At 45.5% G+C, this 16,580-nt stretch overlaps 2 protein-coding genes and 1 long non-coding RNA gene across 8 annotated transcripts in view; 1 reads left to right on the top strand and 2 right to left on the bottom strand.

The window, feature by feature from the left end:
• Window positions 1-6,937, top strand: part of Ask1 (apoptotic signal-regulating kinase 1) — a 129,814-nt gene extending 122,877 nt beyond the window's left edge. For 4 of the 6 annotated variants that reach the window (XM_067759328.1, XM_067759329.1, XM_067759327.1 and 1 more), the window contains 2 exons: window positions 5,980-6,213; window positions 6,283-6,937. In XM_067759328.1, the coding sequence (XP_067615429.1) occupies window positions 5,980-6,213; window positions 6,283-6,601 (553 nt within the window). In that variant the 3' untranslated portion in view covers window positions 6,602-6,937. The remainder of the gene's footprint in view (window positions 1-5,979; window positions 6,214-6,282) is intronic. The other 2 variants (XM_067759326.1, XM_067759325.1) reach the window with 1 other exon arrangement.
• On the bottom strand, window positions 5,572-12,769 carry LOC137236573 (uncharacterized). The gene is made up of 3 exons (XR_010948496.1): window positions 12,692-12,769; window positions 6,103-6,356; window positions 5,572-6,020 (listed from the first exon to the last, which is right to left on the bottom strand). It is a non-coding gene; the product is annotated as an uncharacterized lncRNA (long non-coding RNA).
• A 112-nt stretch (window positions 12,770-12,881) lies between these two features.
• Window positions 12,882-16,580, bottom strand: part of ninaE (neither inactivation nor afterpotential E) — a 32,685-nt gene continuing 28,986 nt past the window's right edge. Inside the window, exons 3-6 of the mRNA XM_067759331.1 lie at window positions 15,479-15,969; window positions 13,791-13,938; window positions 13,441-13,718; window positions 12,882-13,339 (exon numbers count right to left, since the gene is read on the bottom strand). Of these exons, the coding sequence (XP_067615432.1) occupies window positions 13,213-13,339; window positions 13,441-13,718; window positions 13,791-13,938; window positions 15,479-15,969 (1,044 nt within the window). The 3' untranslated portion in view covers window positions 12,882-13,212. The remainder of the gene's footprint in view (window positions 13,340-13,440; window positions 13,719-13,790; window positions 13,939-15,478; window positions 15,970-16,580) is intronic.

Below are 16,580 nucleotides of genomic sequence, written 5' to 3'. Positions count from 1 at the left end.
GTTTTAACGACCAAACTGAAAAACCCTATCAAAAACCAGGACCTATGTTATAAAATAACTCCGTCCTCTTGGCAAATACTAGAAGCTTCCTAGGACTTAAGCAACTTGCTGCTTCTAGATCTGACAGCTGTATCACTCCTAATAGCTGGAGTCTTAGCCTGGCAAGTGCAGGGCACGAGCACAGAAAGTGCTCGATCGTTTCCTCCTCCAACCCGCACTTCCTACACCTGCTATCACTGACCAAGCCTAATTTAAAGGCATGCGACGCCAGAAGGCAGTGTCCAGTCAGAATACCCGTCATGAGTCTACAGTCCTCTCTTTTTAATGATAGAAGCAACTGTGTTAGTCTAAGGTTGTAAGACCTACACATAATCTTCGACACTTTACAGCCCCGCGCTTGAACCCACGCCTTTTTTGCTTGGTCGATCATGTGCACCTCTCGCATTCGCTTAATCTCGCCCAATCTAATTGGGACGTCTACGGAGCAAGCTTCAAGGGATGCGCCCTTTTTAGCTAATTCGTCCGCTTTTTCATTCCCATCTATTCCCATATGCCCTGGGACCCAATATAGATGTATGCTTCTCCCTGTCCCGATTCTCTCCAGAGACTGCTTACACTCTAACACGCATTTAGATGCTGTGCTATGCGAGATTATTGCCTTAATTGCTGCTTGACTGTCAATATAAAAGTTAACACGGTTGCAGCTTAAGCTATTCTCTTCCAGGGTTTCTACTGCTTTGGTTACGGCTAATATTTCCGCTTGGAAAACGCTACAGTAATCCGGCAGCCTGTAGGATCTGCTTAATTCCGGATCAGCGCAGTATACCGCAGACCCTACTCCTTCCACTATTTTGGAACCATCGGTGTACACATGTATCGCCTCGTCCGCCATTTGCGCACCCTTGCGCCAAACGTCCACCTCTATTGTGGCCTTAAGATCTCCCTCAAAGTGCAGGTAGGGAATCATGTAGTCTGTTCGTCTTGTGACTGAGGACGCTATACTACTATGGCCATATGGTCGGCGCTCAAGCTGCCCCGAAGCATCGAGCCTGGTTGCGGTCGTTAACGCTTTGTTCTTTGCTACCAGGTCTACAGGTGGAATGTGCAGAATGGCATACAGTGCAGCCGTCGGGGTTGTTTTCAGGGCTCCCGTAATGCAAAGCATCGACAGTCTGCATACCCCCTCTAATTTTTTGAGGTATGTTGTTTTTTGTGTGGCTTTCCACCAAACAAGAACTCCATAGTATAGAATAGGGCTTACAATCGCTGTAAAAACGCAATGAGAAAGAGAGGGCGATAGGCCCCACGTACACCCCAGCATTCTTTTACATGCATATAGTGCCGTTGAGGCCTTCTTGACCCTCTCCTCCAAGTTGAGCTTCCATGACAGCTTACTGTCTAGGATGATTCCTAGATATTTTGTGCAAGGTTTCTCCTGTAAGGTCACCGCTCCTAACTTAGGCTTGGTCCAATTTGGGACCTTGTACCTCTTTGTAAACAAGACCATATCCGTCTTCTCCGCATTGACTTTCAGCCCGACATTAGATGCCCAGGTATGAATATCCCGAAGCGCCCGATCCATCAAAGAACTAATCGTTGGAAGGCATTTTCCACTTATGACAATTGCAACGTCATCTGCGTAAGCCGTAAGTTTTACGGGTCCGTCATCGAATTGCCTGAGCAGTTGGTTGATGACGAGTGTCCACAGCAGAGGTGATAGCACCCCTCCCTGCGGCGTGCCCCTGTCCACTGATTTCGTGGCCTCGTACAATCCCCATTGTGATGTAATCTTTCTGCAATTTAACATGCAGCCGATCCATCTGATTAAGGCAGGATGTACTTTAATGTAATTAAGACCATCCATAATCGCCCATTTTGCAACATTATTGAAAGCCCCGGCAATGTCCAAGAAGACTCCTAGAGCATACTTCTTATATTCCAGGGATTTCTCTATGCTTATTACCACCCTATGCAATGCGGTGTCTACCGACTTGCCTTTGGTGTACGCATGCTGTGTTGTGGAGAGCAGCTTTTCATCCACGTTGGACTTTATGTACACATCTATCAGCCTCTCAAAGGTTTTGAGCAGAAATGATGTTAAGCTAATGGGTCTATAGTCTTTGGGATACACGTGACCGATCTTCCCCGCCTTTGGTAGAAAAGCTACACGAGCAGTTCTCCAAGAGTGCGGTACATGATTCAGTCTTATGCACCCATCGAATATTATTTTAAGCCATTCCACGACCGCCCTACTTGAGACTTGTAGCATGGCCGGGAATATACCATCTGGGCCCGGCGATTTAAACTTAGAAAACGTCTTCACTGCCCACTCGATCTTGGTATCGGTCACCAAACCCGGCACCACTAGCTCCGTGATCGAAGTGTGAGTGATGTCTGCTGGTTCTTCTAAACCGTCTCCCGATGGGAAATGTGTATCAAGAAGCACCTCAAGGGATTCCTCACTATCACGTTACCATTCCCCGTTCTCTTTCTTTATTAGTCCCTGGACTATGTTTCCCTTTGCTAGGACTTTTTTCAACCGTGCTGTTTCACTGGAGCACTCTATGTCCGTACAGAAACTTTTCCATGAGTTTCTCTTCGCCCTGGTAATTTCACGCTTGTAGATCCTCAGTAGATCCCTGTACTCGTCCCGACACGCTTCGCTTTCCGCGGTCTTTGCGAGTTTAAACATTTCTTTTACCTGTCTTCTTAGAAGACTCAGCTCATTGCTCCACCATGGCGGCTTTGCTTTTCCTCTGAATCTTCTTAGAGGGCAAGCTTTGTTATACGCAGTCATAAGCGTCCTTGTTAGGAATTCATTCGACTCCTCCAGTTCCTCTACATTAGCAACCTCTTTGGGTTGTCCCAGTTTCGTTTCTACATGTTTCTGGAATTTAGTCCAATTCGTTGCCCTAGGGTTTCTAAAGGTTCCTCCCTTCTCTACCCTCTTTAGTGGGATGCTGAAGCTTATATACGCATGGTCGGAGAAGGATGGTCTATCGAGAACCATCCAATCATACCTTGATATATCACGCTCGGAGCTCAATGTAATATCCAGAACATTGCTGGATGTTGGACCAATGTATGTAGGAACATTTCCCCTGTTGGCTATCTGCAAATTGGTTTGCAGGATGTAACAAAATAGAGATTCGCCTCTCTCGTTCGTATCTGCTCCTCCCCACGCATTGTGGTGCGCATTTGCATCTGCGCCTATGACCAACCGCCCTTTGCGCCCTTCCTCCTGTACTAGCCTTTTGCACTCCATCGGTGGAACCTCCGCAGCATGGGCCATGTAGCAGGACGCCAGGATAAATGCCTGCTTATTCTTTTGCTCAACGGCCACCGCTACGAGATCCTCGGTGGTGTAATTAGGCAGCATATATGAATGCAGCTGTTTCCTTACCATTACTACAGCTCGCACCCGTCCTTCCGTTTGTGCGTAGTAAACGCCAAACCCGCGCGCGCTAAGTCCAGAAACCTTTCCTCCCGATGAGAGCCACGGCTCCTGGATCAGCGCCACGTCAAACGAACCCTCCTCAAGGGTTAGGAGGAGTTCGCTCGACGCCACTTTACTGTGTTGGAGGTTTATCTGTAGGACTCGCAGCACCATTGGGCTGTTTGTCCCCCTCCAGCACCTTCGTCTTGACGTCGTCGTCCTCCTCTTGCCCTTTTGGTTTAGAGTATTCGAGGCCCCCTTCAGCCCCTCGTGAATGTTGTGCCGTGTGTTCCTCTGTGCGAGTCACAGCACCATTTAGCGGTTGGTCCTCTTCTAGCACGTTCGTGGTGACGTCGGGGACCTCCACCTGTCTTTTTTCCCTTAGGCTTCTGAGGTCCTTTTCGACTTCGCCCACTTCCAGCGTGTTAGGATTTTTATCCTCGGGACTTCTTTTCCTGAGTCGCATGTAAATTTTGCCAGTGCCAAAGGACATTTTGCCAAGCTGCGTGTACAAAATATCCTCCGCCTGCTTGTTTATTTGGAAGATGTAGAACTGACCATCCTCGGTAGGCCGAGATACAGTAAGTACCTTCCAATCCTGTGTCGGTATGTTCGGATTCTGATTCTGCAGAAGTCGCAGTGTATCCTCCGACTTCATCACGCATGGTATCCATACCTTAACTTTTGGTACCGTGGGGATTTGCGCTTTATCCACCACCTCAAACCGCGCATTCGTGCCTTGCCTTTGGAGGTTTGGAACGACTTCCTCCAGCCACCGCAAGCTCGCGATGTTGTCGCACGCTATCATCTTCACACCATTATACCATCCCCCCGAATCAAAGGTTGGAAGGGGCTTACTTGGTTGTTCCCGCATCATCTTAAGCATTAAGCTAATAAGCTCCCTTTCCACAGATCTCCACCTTTCAGTAGTCATTTGTCCGAACGGACTGTTACGATCAACCAGCGCCACAGTCAGTGACTGCTTTGCCACATCACTCATCTTCTCGGGAAAAGCAGGAGTCTTAGTGTTATCTCCCTTTGGAACCTCCGAGAACACCGGAGTCTTCGCGTTAACTCCCTTTAGCGCCTCCGAGAAAGCCGGAGTCTTAGCGTTATCTCCCTTTGGCTTATCTCCTACTTCCGTAGTTGGAACTTCCCTCTGACTGGCAGCTTTCGAGGTAGTTGCTACCTCGCTATTGGAACCCATCTGTCTTACAGCTTTGGGCCTACTTGTCTTGTCTATGCGACTGCCCTGCCTCGCGGCTCTAGGACTGGGTCCTTTCTGCCTCTTGAAAGCAGGCTTGTCGCCTTCTGCCGAACGTTGCCTCTTCATTCTGCTATTCGACGCTTCTTCCTCCTCGTACCGGTTGCAGAACCGAGGGTTTCTCGCAGCAAACCTTTTGAACTGCCTTCGACCTACTTCTACCGCTTCATGGGCCCATTCCAAGCGCTCGATCTCCACTTCTGTTGGGTCGACCACTGCTCCCAAGCGTTGTACAATTCTTAGTGCTGCACGGTACTGCGAGAGAGCTCTTTTACTTCCTCTGCTCCGTACCCTTCTCCACTCTTCTACTCCGTTTTCATTTGTGTGCTTCTCCAACACGGAGTTCATTGAATCAGCACTTCTCTCGCTCCCCGAGTCCGACGCATCGCTTAATTCGTATTTGTCGTCCTTGGATTGCGACTCAGTCCTCCTCTTTACATCCTCCTTATTACATTCAGGTAATGAGTTGTTCATCTTGGTCGTACGACCACCTGCCCGACAAGGCGGGCTCAGCGGTCCAGTATTATATACGGGGAAAGAACCGTCCGCCACAGCAGCGCCCCTTACTGCGGTAAGGTCATAACTACTTCCCGAGATGGCCCGGTATCGGGAAGGCTCCGTTCGAATACAGCCGAATTTATCCCCTGGCTGCAAATCGTCCAATAGGCACGGTCCGCATAACACCCTGGATTAGGGGGTTGGCAGTTCTTGGTCACCGACATCCCGCCGCCCTCCTATGAGGCGAAACGGCGTAGATGTCAGTCCTAAACAGCTACGCCTCATAGTCGGGCGCTATGGAGTTCGGCTAAGCCCTCACACCAACGACAAGGTGCCTACCCTAGTGAGGGCAGTCTCTGGATAATCCCGTAAAATTCCGGATTTGTCTTTTTCAAATCCCGAAAGCCCGGGAACAAAAAATACCTTCTGGTTTCGATGCCTTAGCCGCCACTCTTTATCAATGAGCTAAGATCTTTATAAGGAATTAACCCGTATCATCCCGACGTTGCCATATGACAAGGACGCGACATGTTGCAATATCACCATAATATGATATACCATTAAACTTAGAGATTGTCATAGAAAGCAGGGCTTTATAAACCCAGGACAAAAAATATAACGTTGTAGTGTTTTCAGTTTACGCGTGTTTACTAACAAATAATCTTTTCCGAAATAAAAAAGAAAATGTATGGTGATATGGGTACACTCGTTGAGGGTATTTTTATTGGTCATAAAATTTTTCAAATTGCTCTCTAAGGAATAATTCAATTTATTTTTGTAGACGTCCATTCATCACTCTGCACCGCCGTCCCAATCGCAACTCTGTAAATAAACCGAACAATTTCAATCGCTTCGTGAACAAACGAATTAACGAAATCGATGAGCAATTGGCACAATGGCTTACCAATCATGACATTGATGAGTTCTCACAGACAATAATACTTAACGAAGGTTTCACTTACGAAGATTTCATGTTTAATATGGAGAAATTAGATCTTATGAGATTGGAATTAAGGTAAGTATCTTATACACCTTTTAAGCTCTCTTTTAGAGATTGGTACTTAATAACATAAATCCATTCCAGATTGGGCGTCGAAGTACGTCTATGGAAACTGATTACTCAAACACGCGCAAGTATGGATACTGTTGATGGCGATGCTGAAAGTTCTTGTAATCATCAACAAATACAAAATAAAAGTACTGATAAAAACATTGGTGCCTTAAAACGAAGTAAAACTACTGATTCGAGTTATAGTAGTAGTAAATTTGGCAGTAGTGAAAATTGTAGAAAAAGAACTTTAAATGTTAATAGACTTAATAATAATAACAACACAAGGAATGTTGACAATGCTAATGCTAATCAAAGGCTAACTGAAAGTGAATATGACTCTTGTAGTGAATAAAATAAAAATATAAGAATTGTTTGATAGTTGGCATTTATTTATAGATGCCTTTGTTGTTGTTCTCAAAATTTGTTCAAATAAATAATAAAAACATACATTACATACATACATACATTACTTGCATTAAGCAAAACTTTACTAATCATTGTAAATCACATAAAATGCTTGAAGCAAAAAAGATATTTTGTAATGTTATAAAGTTAAAACTTTAATTAAGCAAATAGTTGTGAAAAGCTAAAAAAGGAATTGTGTTAATAATTATTTAAAAATTAAAAAAAAAAACTAGATTTTAAAATAAAATGTTTGCATTAAGTTTACCAACTGCACAATAACTGGTAAGTGTCATATATTTGAATAATAAATGATAGCACGGTTGCAACAACCTACTGATATCTCTACGGACCCTCTTTCGTCTTTCTAAATTTCCAACAGTATATAATTGCCCAGTGTTTAAAACCTTATATCTTCTAGACCTGGGTAATCGCACAGGTGGTGCATTACACTTTATTTGCAGTCCTCCTCGCCGCAACTCCTAAACTTGCTGTTAAAAGGGAACCGCATTCTTTCAGGGTGCAGGCAAGCGGGAATATGGCAAAAGTTCTCAACCTATTTAGCAGGTCCTCTGTTCTCGCACTATCGTAAATCGGCCATGTTTGTTTGGTTGTCCGTTAAGTGTCCGTGAAGAATTCGGTAATTTCTACCAATGCAATTTATCGATATTTTAACTAACGATTTTTAGCCTCCGATAGCCGCTTCCCAAGGCAGTCGGTTCTATGTACCGGAGCGACTCGGGATTTTTCCCGACCAAGGACTGTCATTTCAGTGTGACCCCATCTAATTTGTTTCGTCCCTCCCACAAATTGCCATCCTCCCAGCAGCTCCTTGCAGCAGGACTGCTCCATATTCTCTTACTCCGGGAAGGCATCGAATCCAATCCGGGTCCGTCTCCTGACCCCGGTCCTGAGAAATGGTTGTGCTGCATCTGCCGGAAAAGAATCTTTTTAGGACGGTCATACTCTGTTCAGTGTGTCTCGTGCAAGGGATGGTTGCATCGGACAGGTTGTTCTGGGCTTGATCCCAAAACCCGACGTCCAAGGCGTCCCGTAGTCTACGCCTAAGCGCCCCCCACTACCTTCCAGCAGCCCCGCTGCTCAGCAAGCCACAACAAGTACCCGCTGCTGCTCGCGCCCCACGGCGCCAACAACTCAAACAGCTGATACCACTCATAACTACTACCTTCGTAGTAGAGTTGGTAGCAATGCTGTCCATCAGCCGCTTACCCCGTCTTCCCCCCCCCCCCCCCCCCCCCCCCTCTTTTCCGGCAGCAATCGTGCAGGTCAGGGAAACAGACTCTTAGTCCCTACCTCCGTTTGCACCGTCTGCCAGCACAGAATATATAGGTTTGCGACATCCGCCAAATGCAGCTCCTGCTTTGGATGGTGCCACTTTCCTGGATGTTCTGGTCTCCGCGACGGCAACCCCCCGACGGGTTTCATCGCGCCATGTTGTCAGGTCGCAAACCCAAATCATCCGGGTACCACAATGCTTGCCCAAGGACGCCCAGTCCCAGGGCCACAACAGCAATTGCGTCCTGGCCCTCCACAACCCAGGCGTAGTCACACGTCACTTACCCCCAGAGTGGCGACGTCTCCCCTTATGCACTTCAGAATTCTGCAGTTAAACTGTAATGGAAGATTACGGAGATAGTCGATTTCATGAAGCGGCACAACATCCGCATTGCAGCGATTCAAGAGACTAAACTCACAGCAAGATCTGCATTGCAGACCTGCTCTGGGTATAATGTCCACAGGAAAGACCGCGAGAGCGGAAATGGAGGCGGTCTCGCGTTTATCATACACCACTCTGTGCAATATTATATATTTGATCCTGGCATCGACCGCAGGGACAATGTCTTAGAACGTCAAGGCCTATCTGTCCGGTCAGGCGATGCAAACCTAGAAATCATCAACATCTACATCCCTCCTGCCACCTGTTGCCCCAGTGGATACCGCCCTAATATCAGGGCCTTACTCACTGGCAACAATCGTATTATCTTAGGCGATTTCAATGCCCATCATGATCTATGGCACTCAAACTTGCGGGCGGACAGTAGGGGTGAGATGTTGGCGGATCAAATAGAAGAAACGACGTTCTGCACAATAAACGGAGACGCCCCCACACGTATGGTAGGAAGCTATCACAGCTCGCCAGATATCTCAATCGTGAGCGCAGAACTCGTAAACTGCGTCAACTGGCAGCCGATGGTAACATTGGCATCCGACCACCTGCCCATACTTATTTCGCTTGAGCGTACCGCCGACTTCATCGTCACTGAAAAACGCACTTTCATAAACTTCAAAAAAGGAAAGTGGGAAGAATATAAATCTTTTACAGACAACCTCTTTGCTGCCCTACCTATCCCGACTGATGCCCGCCAAGGGGAGCGTGCCTTCAGTAAGGTCATTAAATCCGCCTCGGCACATTTCATTCCCGCCGGGAGAATTCCCGAAATCCGGCCCACTTCCCGGCGGAGGCCGCAAACTTAGCGAGAGAACGTGACCTTATAAGACAGCTTGATCCAGGCGACCCCCAAATAAGGGATATAAACCAACGCATCAGATTGCTTGTGGATGAACACAAGCGGGCGAAATGGGAGGAGCACCTAAGAGGTTGTAACCTCTCTACCGGTGTGGGTAAACTTTGGTCCACCGTAAAGTCCCTATCGAATCAGACTAAGCACAAAGACAAAGTTTCTATCGCCTTTGGCGACAAAGTGCCGTCGGACGCGAAAAAATGCGCGAGCGCTTTCTGCCGACAATATATAATGCATCCTACGGTCGACAAAGATAGACGGAGAGCCAATAGACACGCACATAAACACAAATTCAGCGCGTCACCAATCACCATCTTCGCTAAAGAGGTTGAGAACGCCATTGGTCGTGCTAAACCATCCAAAGCAGTGGGCCCAGACGGCATAGCCATGCCGATGCTTAAATGCCTAGGGAAAGAGGGTTTCAAATATTTAGCGCATGTCTTCAATCTGTCTCTTTCCACCTTTGTCATACCTGAGAAATGGAAAATGGCCAAGGTGGTCCCGCTACTAAAGCTTGGGAAACCAGCTAACATAGGTGAGTCGTATCGTCAGATATCTCTCCTATCGCCAGTGGCAAAGACGCTTGAAGCCATTTTGCTTCCTTATTTCCAAGCAAATTTGCAGCTAGCCCCTCATCAGCATGGCTTCAGAAAACTCCATAGCACTACCACCGCGCTAAATGCCATTAGCACCCAGATAAATTGCGGTTTAAATCAATACCCCCACCATAGAACAGTACTCGTAGCGCTAGACCTATCAAAAGCTTTTGATATGGTCAACCATGGCTCGTTACTGCCGGACCTGGAAGGGTCTACCCTTCCCCCATGTCTTAAAAGGTGGACCGCAAATTATCTGGGTGGTCGGCAGGCATCGGTGCAATTTAGAAACAAAACATCAAAACCAAGGAGAATTAAACAAGGAGTGCCACAGGGTGGTGTCCTATCCCCACTTTTGTTTAATTTCTACATATCTAAGCTACCTTCACCACCGGAAGGAGTCACACGGAAGGAGTTCCTACGCCGATGACTGCACAATAATGGCCACAGGCCCAGGCCCAAAGATCGATGCGCTATGCAATAAAATAAACGGCTACCTCCCTGAACTCTCCAGTTTTTTTGCCTCGCGAAACCTGGCATTATCACCGACTAAATCTTCCGCGACCTTATTTACAACATGGACGCCCCAAATGTCGACCATTTTGAACATCCACGTCGATGGCACTACGCTACCGACTGTCCTACACCCCAAAATCTTGGGTGTGACGTTTGATCAGGATCTACATTTTGGTGAGCACGCAGCCGCAATTGTTCCGAGAATTCAGAGCCGTAACAAAATCCTCAAATCCATCGCTGGCAGTACTTGGGGAAAAGATAAAGAAACGCTCATGACTACATACAAAGCAATTAGCCAGCCGATTACGTGCTACGCGTCACCGATATGGTAGCCAAGCCTAAAAATCACCCACTGGAAGAAACTACAGGCCTGCCAAAATACTGCTCTCAGAATCGCCACGGGCTGTCTTCTTATGTCCCCAGAACACCATCTGCATAATGAGGCGAGAATACTCCCCATCAGGGAGAGAAATGAGATGCTGACCAAACAGTTCCTGTTGAATACCCAGAAACCTGGGCATCCCAACAGACATCTGATTGATGAACCAGCACCGCCTAGGGACTTAAGGAGTCATCTCCGTAAGCATTTTGAGGAAATACGGCACCTGAGAACCCAGCCGTATGAAGTGAAAAAACACAAGCAGGTCCTTGGTGAACTCCATAAACGGGCGTCGGACCTTTATGCCGGGAATTGCCCGGTGAATCCAGTACTTAACGAAAATTATCCAAAACTTGCGGAAGAGGAACGCATACTCCCCAGGGAAACGCGTGTCACTCTTGCTCAACTTCGTTCTGGATACTGTAACAGGTTAAACTCTTACCTATCCAGAATCAACCCCGACATACAAAATGTATGCCCCGCTTGCAATGTGTCCCCACATGACACCAACCATCTCTTCAATTGTAATGTGGAACCAACGCCTCTAACACCCCTTTCCTTATGGTCCACCCCTGTTGAAACGGCAACTTTCCTTGGACTCCCGTTAGAGGATATTGATGACAATTTGTGTTCGGCTATTAGGTGGGGCGAGCATTGCTACAACAACAACAACAACAACAGCCTCCGATAGCGATCGGGCTATTCACTTACTTTGTTTCAACAACGCTAAGGAGATGGATATTATATCGTCGGTCCGATGGAAGACTAGCACGGTTCATGTTCGCGTGTTCACAGTTCGTTATTTGCGTTTAAGACTAGCACAGTATTGACTGCCGTTGTCTGCTAGTCTGCAACGCTAACAACGAACTGTTGTAGTCTTTCACGCGAATAACGAACTGTGTCAGTTTTACACGCGAAGAACAGAATAGTGTTAGACATCTTAATTTAAAAATTTAAGAAATATGGCTTCGAAAATAATGCCGTTAATAACCTTAAAATATTCCGCCTCCATAGCATCCAACAAAGCACACCCCCCCCCCCCCCCCCACACCTTTGCGAATTCGCCTGCTTCTCGTTGTCCTTTCTGACGAAGACGATATTGGGGAAGAAGCTCAATGGTCGCTACTTAGCGCCCACCTCAAGCTCTTTCACTGAGTTCTTCGAAAGGAGTGTAAAGATCCTTTCTATAAACAGAACTTCGGCTTGGAGGCTACCAGCAAGACGGACTAAAAACGACGCCCTAAGTTGCTGAGAGAAGGCACCAGCTACCTCAGCATAGTTAGTTTTACCTCCTCCCAGCACACCCGTCCACCCTCAAGCTCCCTCTTCAAGGCAACATCACCTTATACATAACTCCTGTCAAAAATCAACAATGACGTGCGCTAATCTAATGACGGAATAACACCGGGAAGCCCGATGAGGATACCACTGTGATCATACTACCACAATTTCCTGGTTTTCCCTTTAAAGTTTCGGAAGCCCATTCACACCTACATATCATCGAGGATTTAGCCCCCCAGCGGGATAGGGTATCAGAATATACCCGTGGTAGGTATGCCTGTCGTAAGAGGCGACTAAAATACCAGATTAAAGGGGCTGTGTAGCGCAACCCTTCAGGTTGCCAGCGCAATATATAGCTTCTCCAAACCCAATTATCAACCTCACCTATCCGCGCTGAATCCTGTGTCACTAACATACGAGGCTCTGGCGACACCAAGCTCCGCATGAAACTTGGGGGTGGGGAGGGAGGGAATGGCCTGAAGGTTTAATGTGGCCATATAAATCGTTCCCGAGATGGTCGGGCTAGCACCTTAATGGTGCTGAGGTACCGGAGCGTACCGGACCTGTATCCGGCAAAGGACCATCACATCGATAACACTCCCCAAAGTCTTCGAGGAGCAACCTTATCGCTACAACAACAACAACAACATCGAGGATTCCGCAGAAACGCATTATAAGCTGTGTGCTGAATGTGGGTTCGGCCTTTTAGGTAATTTGTAGGCCACCTTTCGATTCCTTAGAGTTGTTCGACCATGGCAAAAGCTTTCAACAAGTACCCGGGACTGTTCTTTCTTTCCGAGAGGGGTGGTTTACTTCAGTGTACATCGTATTCAGGACGGCGTAGGTGATAGACGAAGTCCCTGGGCCAAAAATTATTACTAAGAGCCATTTCCAAAGTTAAAAATAGTAACGAAATTTTTATATTAACCTTTTCAAGTTCTTTTGCTGTTTTATTATTTTTTTTTTTTTTGTTATCTTTTTTAAGTCTTTGATGACGTTGCACTTTATTATTTATATATGTACGTATGTAAAGAATTATACTCATATACAATTCCGATCTTTCCAATAAAAAAAAAACAATCGACTTTCTTTGTATAGTCGAAAGCGTTTCGCGTCTCTGTTGCTGCAAGATGTTCCCATTGTTGTTGTTGTTACTAATGATGTGTTCGTTGTTGGTGTTTTTCGAAGTCTTATTGATGTTAATGTGATTTTGCTTGCAAATATTGTCACTGAGTACAACAACAATTTATGCCTTGGACTCGGATTCGTTGGTTGTGGCCTGCGATTGAGCATCGCTGGATTTGCCATCATCAACTTTGCCGAACACACAGCATGGGCATTTCTCTTTCAATGCCAAACGGTATTTCGGATGGCTAGTCAGTAGAGGGGGGAAGAAAGAGAAAGTGGTAAAATATGAAAGAGATATATTAAAACAAATGGCCAATATTTAAGCTTCGGTCATATAAATATTTACCTGATACCGTAGACGATGGGATTGTAGCAAGCTGCCGATTTGGCAAAGCAAGCTCCCCAGATGGTATTGAGTGGTGTTAGTCCCTCGAACTTGAATAGACCCATGCAATTGATCACCAAATATGGTGTCCATGCCATGAACCACAATGAAATGGTAACCAGCGCCACCTTGGCCAATTTACCCTCGGCACTTTTCTCAGCATCCTCAGATGAGCGTAGGGATTTGACATTCATTTTCTTGGCCTGTTCACGCATGGCTTTCTCGTGAGCTGATACAGCCTAAAGAAGACAAAAATACCAAAACCCTAGTAAGGGATTGATCGGTTGACATGAAATATGAGGTGCACTTACAGCAATGATGTACCAGTAGGAAAAGCAGATTAGGAACAATGGAACATAGTATACGAAAATGGAATAGAAGATGAGATAGGATCTTGGATTCCAATCGCGTTCCAAGTAATCGATACCGCATGAGGTCAGATTGCCTTCAGGCACATACCTAAAAAAGCATAAATGAGTTAATATGCACATCATTTTTCAAAAGTAAAATTGGCTAAACAAAATTTAGGCGACTAGGGTCCGAAAACTGTTAATAATCTTCTATTAAGATGGAGAGCCGGCCTCGAAAACGTGAAAGATTTTCAAAGAGGAAAATGTTTCAGATAGGTTGCATTTTAGTTATGGCAACTACGTGTAAAGTCAGCACTCTCAGTACCAAAACAACTAGCCTTGAGACGGCCGAAAAGCTGCACAATGACTTACTGACCTGGCACACCATCAACTCCGTAAAGGACCTCTTCGAGCTATTCGCTACCAATTGAGGCTTAAGATAGGGCAACTCCCTCCCTCCGTGCAATTTTTTTTTAACATAATGCCGGAAAAAATATTCCTAGCAGCACATCTTAACCGCAATGGTATAATCTATTTTGGCCTTAAAATTTGCGTGGAAAGTTCTGCCTTCTCTGGCTTGAATAAAGGGGTGAAAAGTGGCTATTTCGGTGAACGAGAGCAAGACGAAAAGTAATGTCCTCTCACGATGAATAAAAATCTCCCTCTATAGGTGTAAAATACCTGCCCCAATGTATGGGTATTCGAGATAGACGTTCTGCAAAAGATTTATGATCATGTTCGTGATGCCAAAGTGTCTTCTACTTAGTACCGGACATTGGTATAGCAAATTGTGAACACGTTCCTATCCCCAGATATAAATATACGATATGCCCTATTTATTAAGGGTCAAAAGTGTGTTTGCACGTCTTTCATCATATAAGGTAAATACTAAACTTTAGTTTTTGCACTTGGAGAGACCTGATCATAGCACATTTGCCTTGATTATATTGTTCGTGGCTGTACAAAGTTTAAGAGAGGTCATAAATCCACCTGCGGAAACAATTTCCAAAAGGTTGTATATGATCGTACCCCTCCTAGTCAGCTCATCTGCTCTACAGCTATCTCCAATATTCCTGTATCCATGTGCCCATATAAGATTCAAACTAAAGTGATTGAATTTGGAGCTGGAACATACGTGCTTAAAATAGCTACTTTGAGAAGGTTCGATCACGGGCTTCAAGTCAAGAGGTAGTAAGTGAATATAATGTTCAGTGGTTTCGTCGCAGCGGAGATAAGACCAACGCTTAAGCTGAGCACCGATCCCATTTAATAGGAGGAGAGATCTGGTAATAAGGACTGCATACTACGATCTCGAAATATGGAAAACTTCTAACAATATCAACTCATTATTATTTTAAGTTGGGATCCAAGCGTAGTATAGTTAATAGTTATAACCGCATTTTCTATTAGATCCTTATGACAAACACAATCACGGCGAGATTCTGGCGTAACCCGATTGAGATATTTTCCAATATAAGCCAACGGTGGCAAGACTAAATAGATGGAACTTTGACGCACAGGAAACTGGAGCGAACAGAGCCTAGCGATGGAAAATTTTATTATGGGAACGCTTAGCTTCGGTCAAAGACTACATTGACTAAGAAGGCTTTTTGTTTTATCCCCTAAAAAGCAAAATAAAACACACTCACCTGCTCCAGCCGAAAACAGGTGCCAATGTCCAAATGCTGCCCATTGTCCAGATAAAGGCAATTTTCATTAATGCCAACTTAATAGTCATCGGCCGTCCCGCTACACCCTTCACAATGACCTGATAACGATCCAGCGAGATCATGCACATTGACCAAATCGAGCTGCAGCCGAATGCTGAGCCCAATGCGGCATATAAATCGCACATAGCCGGTCCCAATACCCATGTTTCAAAATATAAATTAATGCCCATCATCGGCGTATTTGTGATCATTATACCGAAATCGGATAGCGCTAAATTGATGACCAGTAGGTTAGCAGGTGTGCGCAATGATTTCGTCGTCGAGAAGATATAAATCACCACGCCATTTCCACACCATGAAATCATGCCGATAATGATCATGTACGCTGTGAGAATTTTCGCCCACATGGGATCCATAGCCGGGAATTGATTCCAGTAGGGATGAATTAAGTGCGCCATATCCGGCGTTACCTGTGGAAGGATAGAGATGGAAGTATAGGTATTTTCTAATTTATTATGAAAAATAAAATAAATTACAGACATCTTTGCTCACGTTAAGGGGGAGGATTCAAGCGCAAAGTGTAAAGTTTAGCGTAGTCTTTGTAGGTTAGGTTAGGTGAAGGGGGCGTGCTTACCCACACTTCCACTCGGAGACATTTTTGTCCATTGTGAGTGCCCTCAGTAAGTACAGGATGGCGACAAATTCGTTTAGCCCCATTACCTCTTAGTGGTCCTCAACGAACCACTTGCTTTCCCTGATGAACCCAAAAAGAAGCGAAGTAGTCTTTGTAAGTGGTATGTTATTTGGCGGATACATGTAGAATGTAAATACAGGCGTAGTGTGAGGTATTGGTATGCTGTATGACGTAATAGGGAATGTAAGCGTAAGAGTAGTCACTACATTGTAGCGTAATTTGGGAACAATGTACGTGGTGGAGTTGATATGAGCGAAATCACACAGTAACTCAAGGCAGACACGTCGCCCAAACAATAGAGCCTCTGAGCACATGATAATTAGTATGTATGCAACTGCACGAAGAGATGTCTAAACTCTGCAGCCTTATTGAAAATAAATAGCCAGA

Source organism: Eurosta solidaginis, chromosome 1, assembly GCF_040869045.1.
Source record: "Eurosta solidaginis isolate ZX-2024a chromosome 1, ASM4086904v1, whole genome shotgun sequence".
NCBI lineage: Eukaryota > Metazoa > Arthropoda > Insecta > Diptera > Tephritidae > Eurosta > Eurosta solidaginis.
Note: the sequence above shows the minus strand (reverse complement) of the source record. Positions and strands in the feature narration are given on the sequence as shown.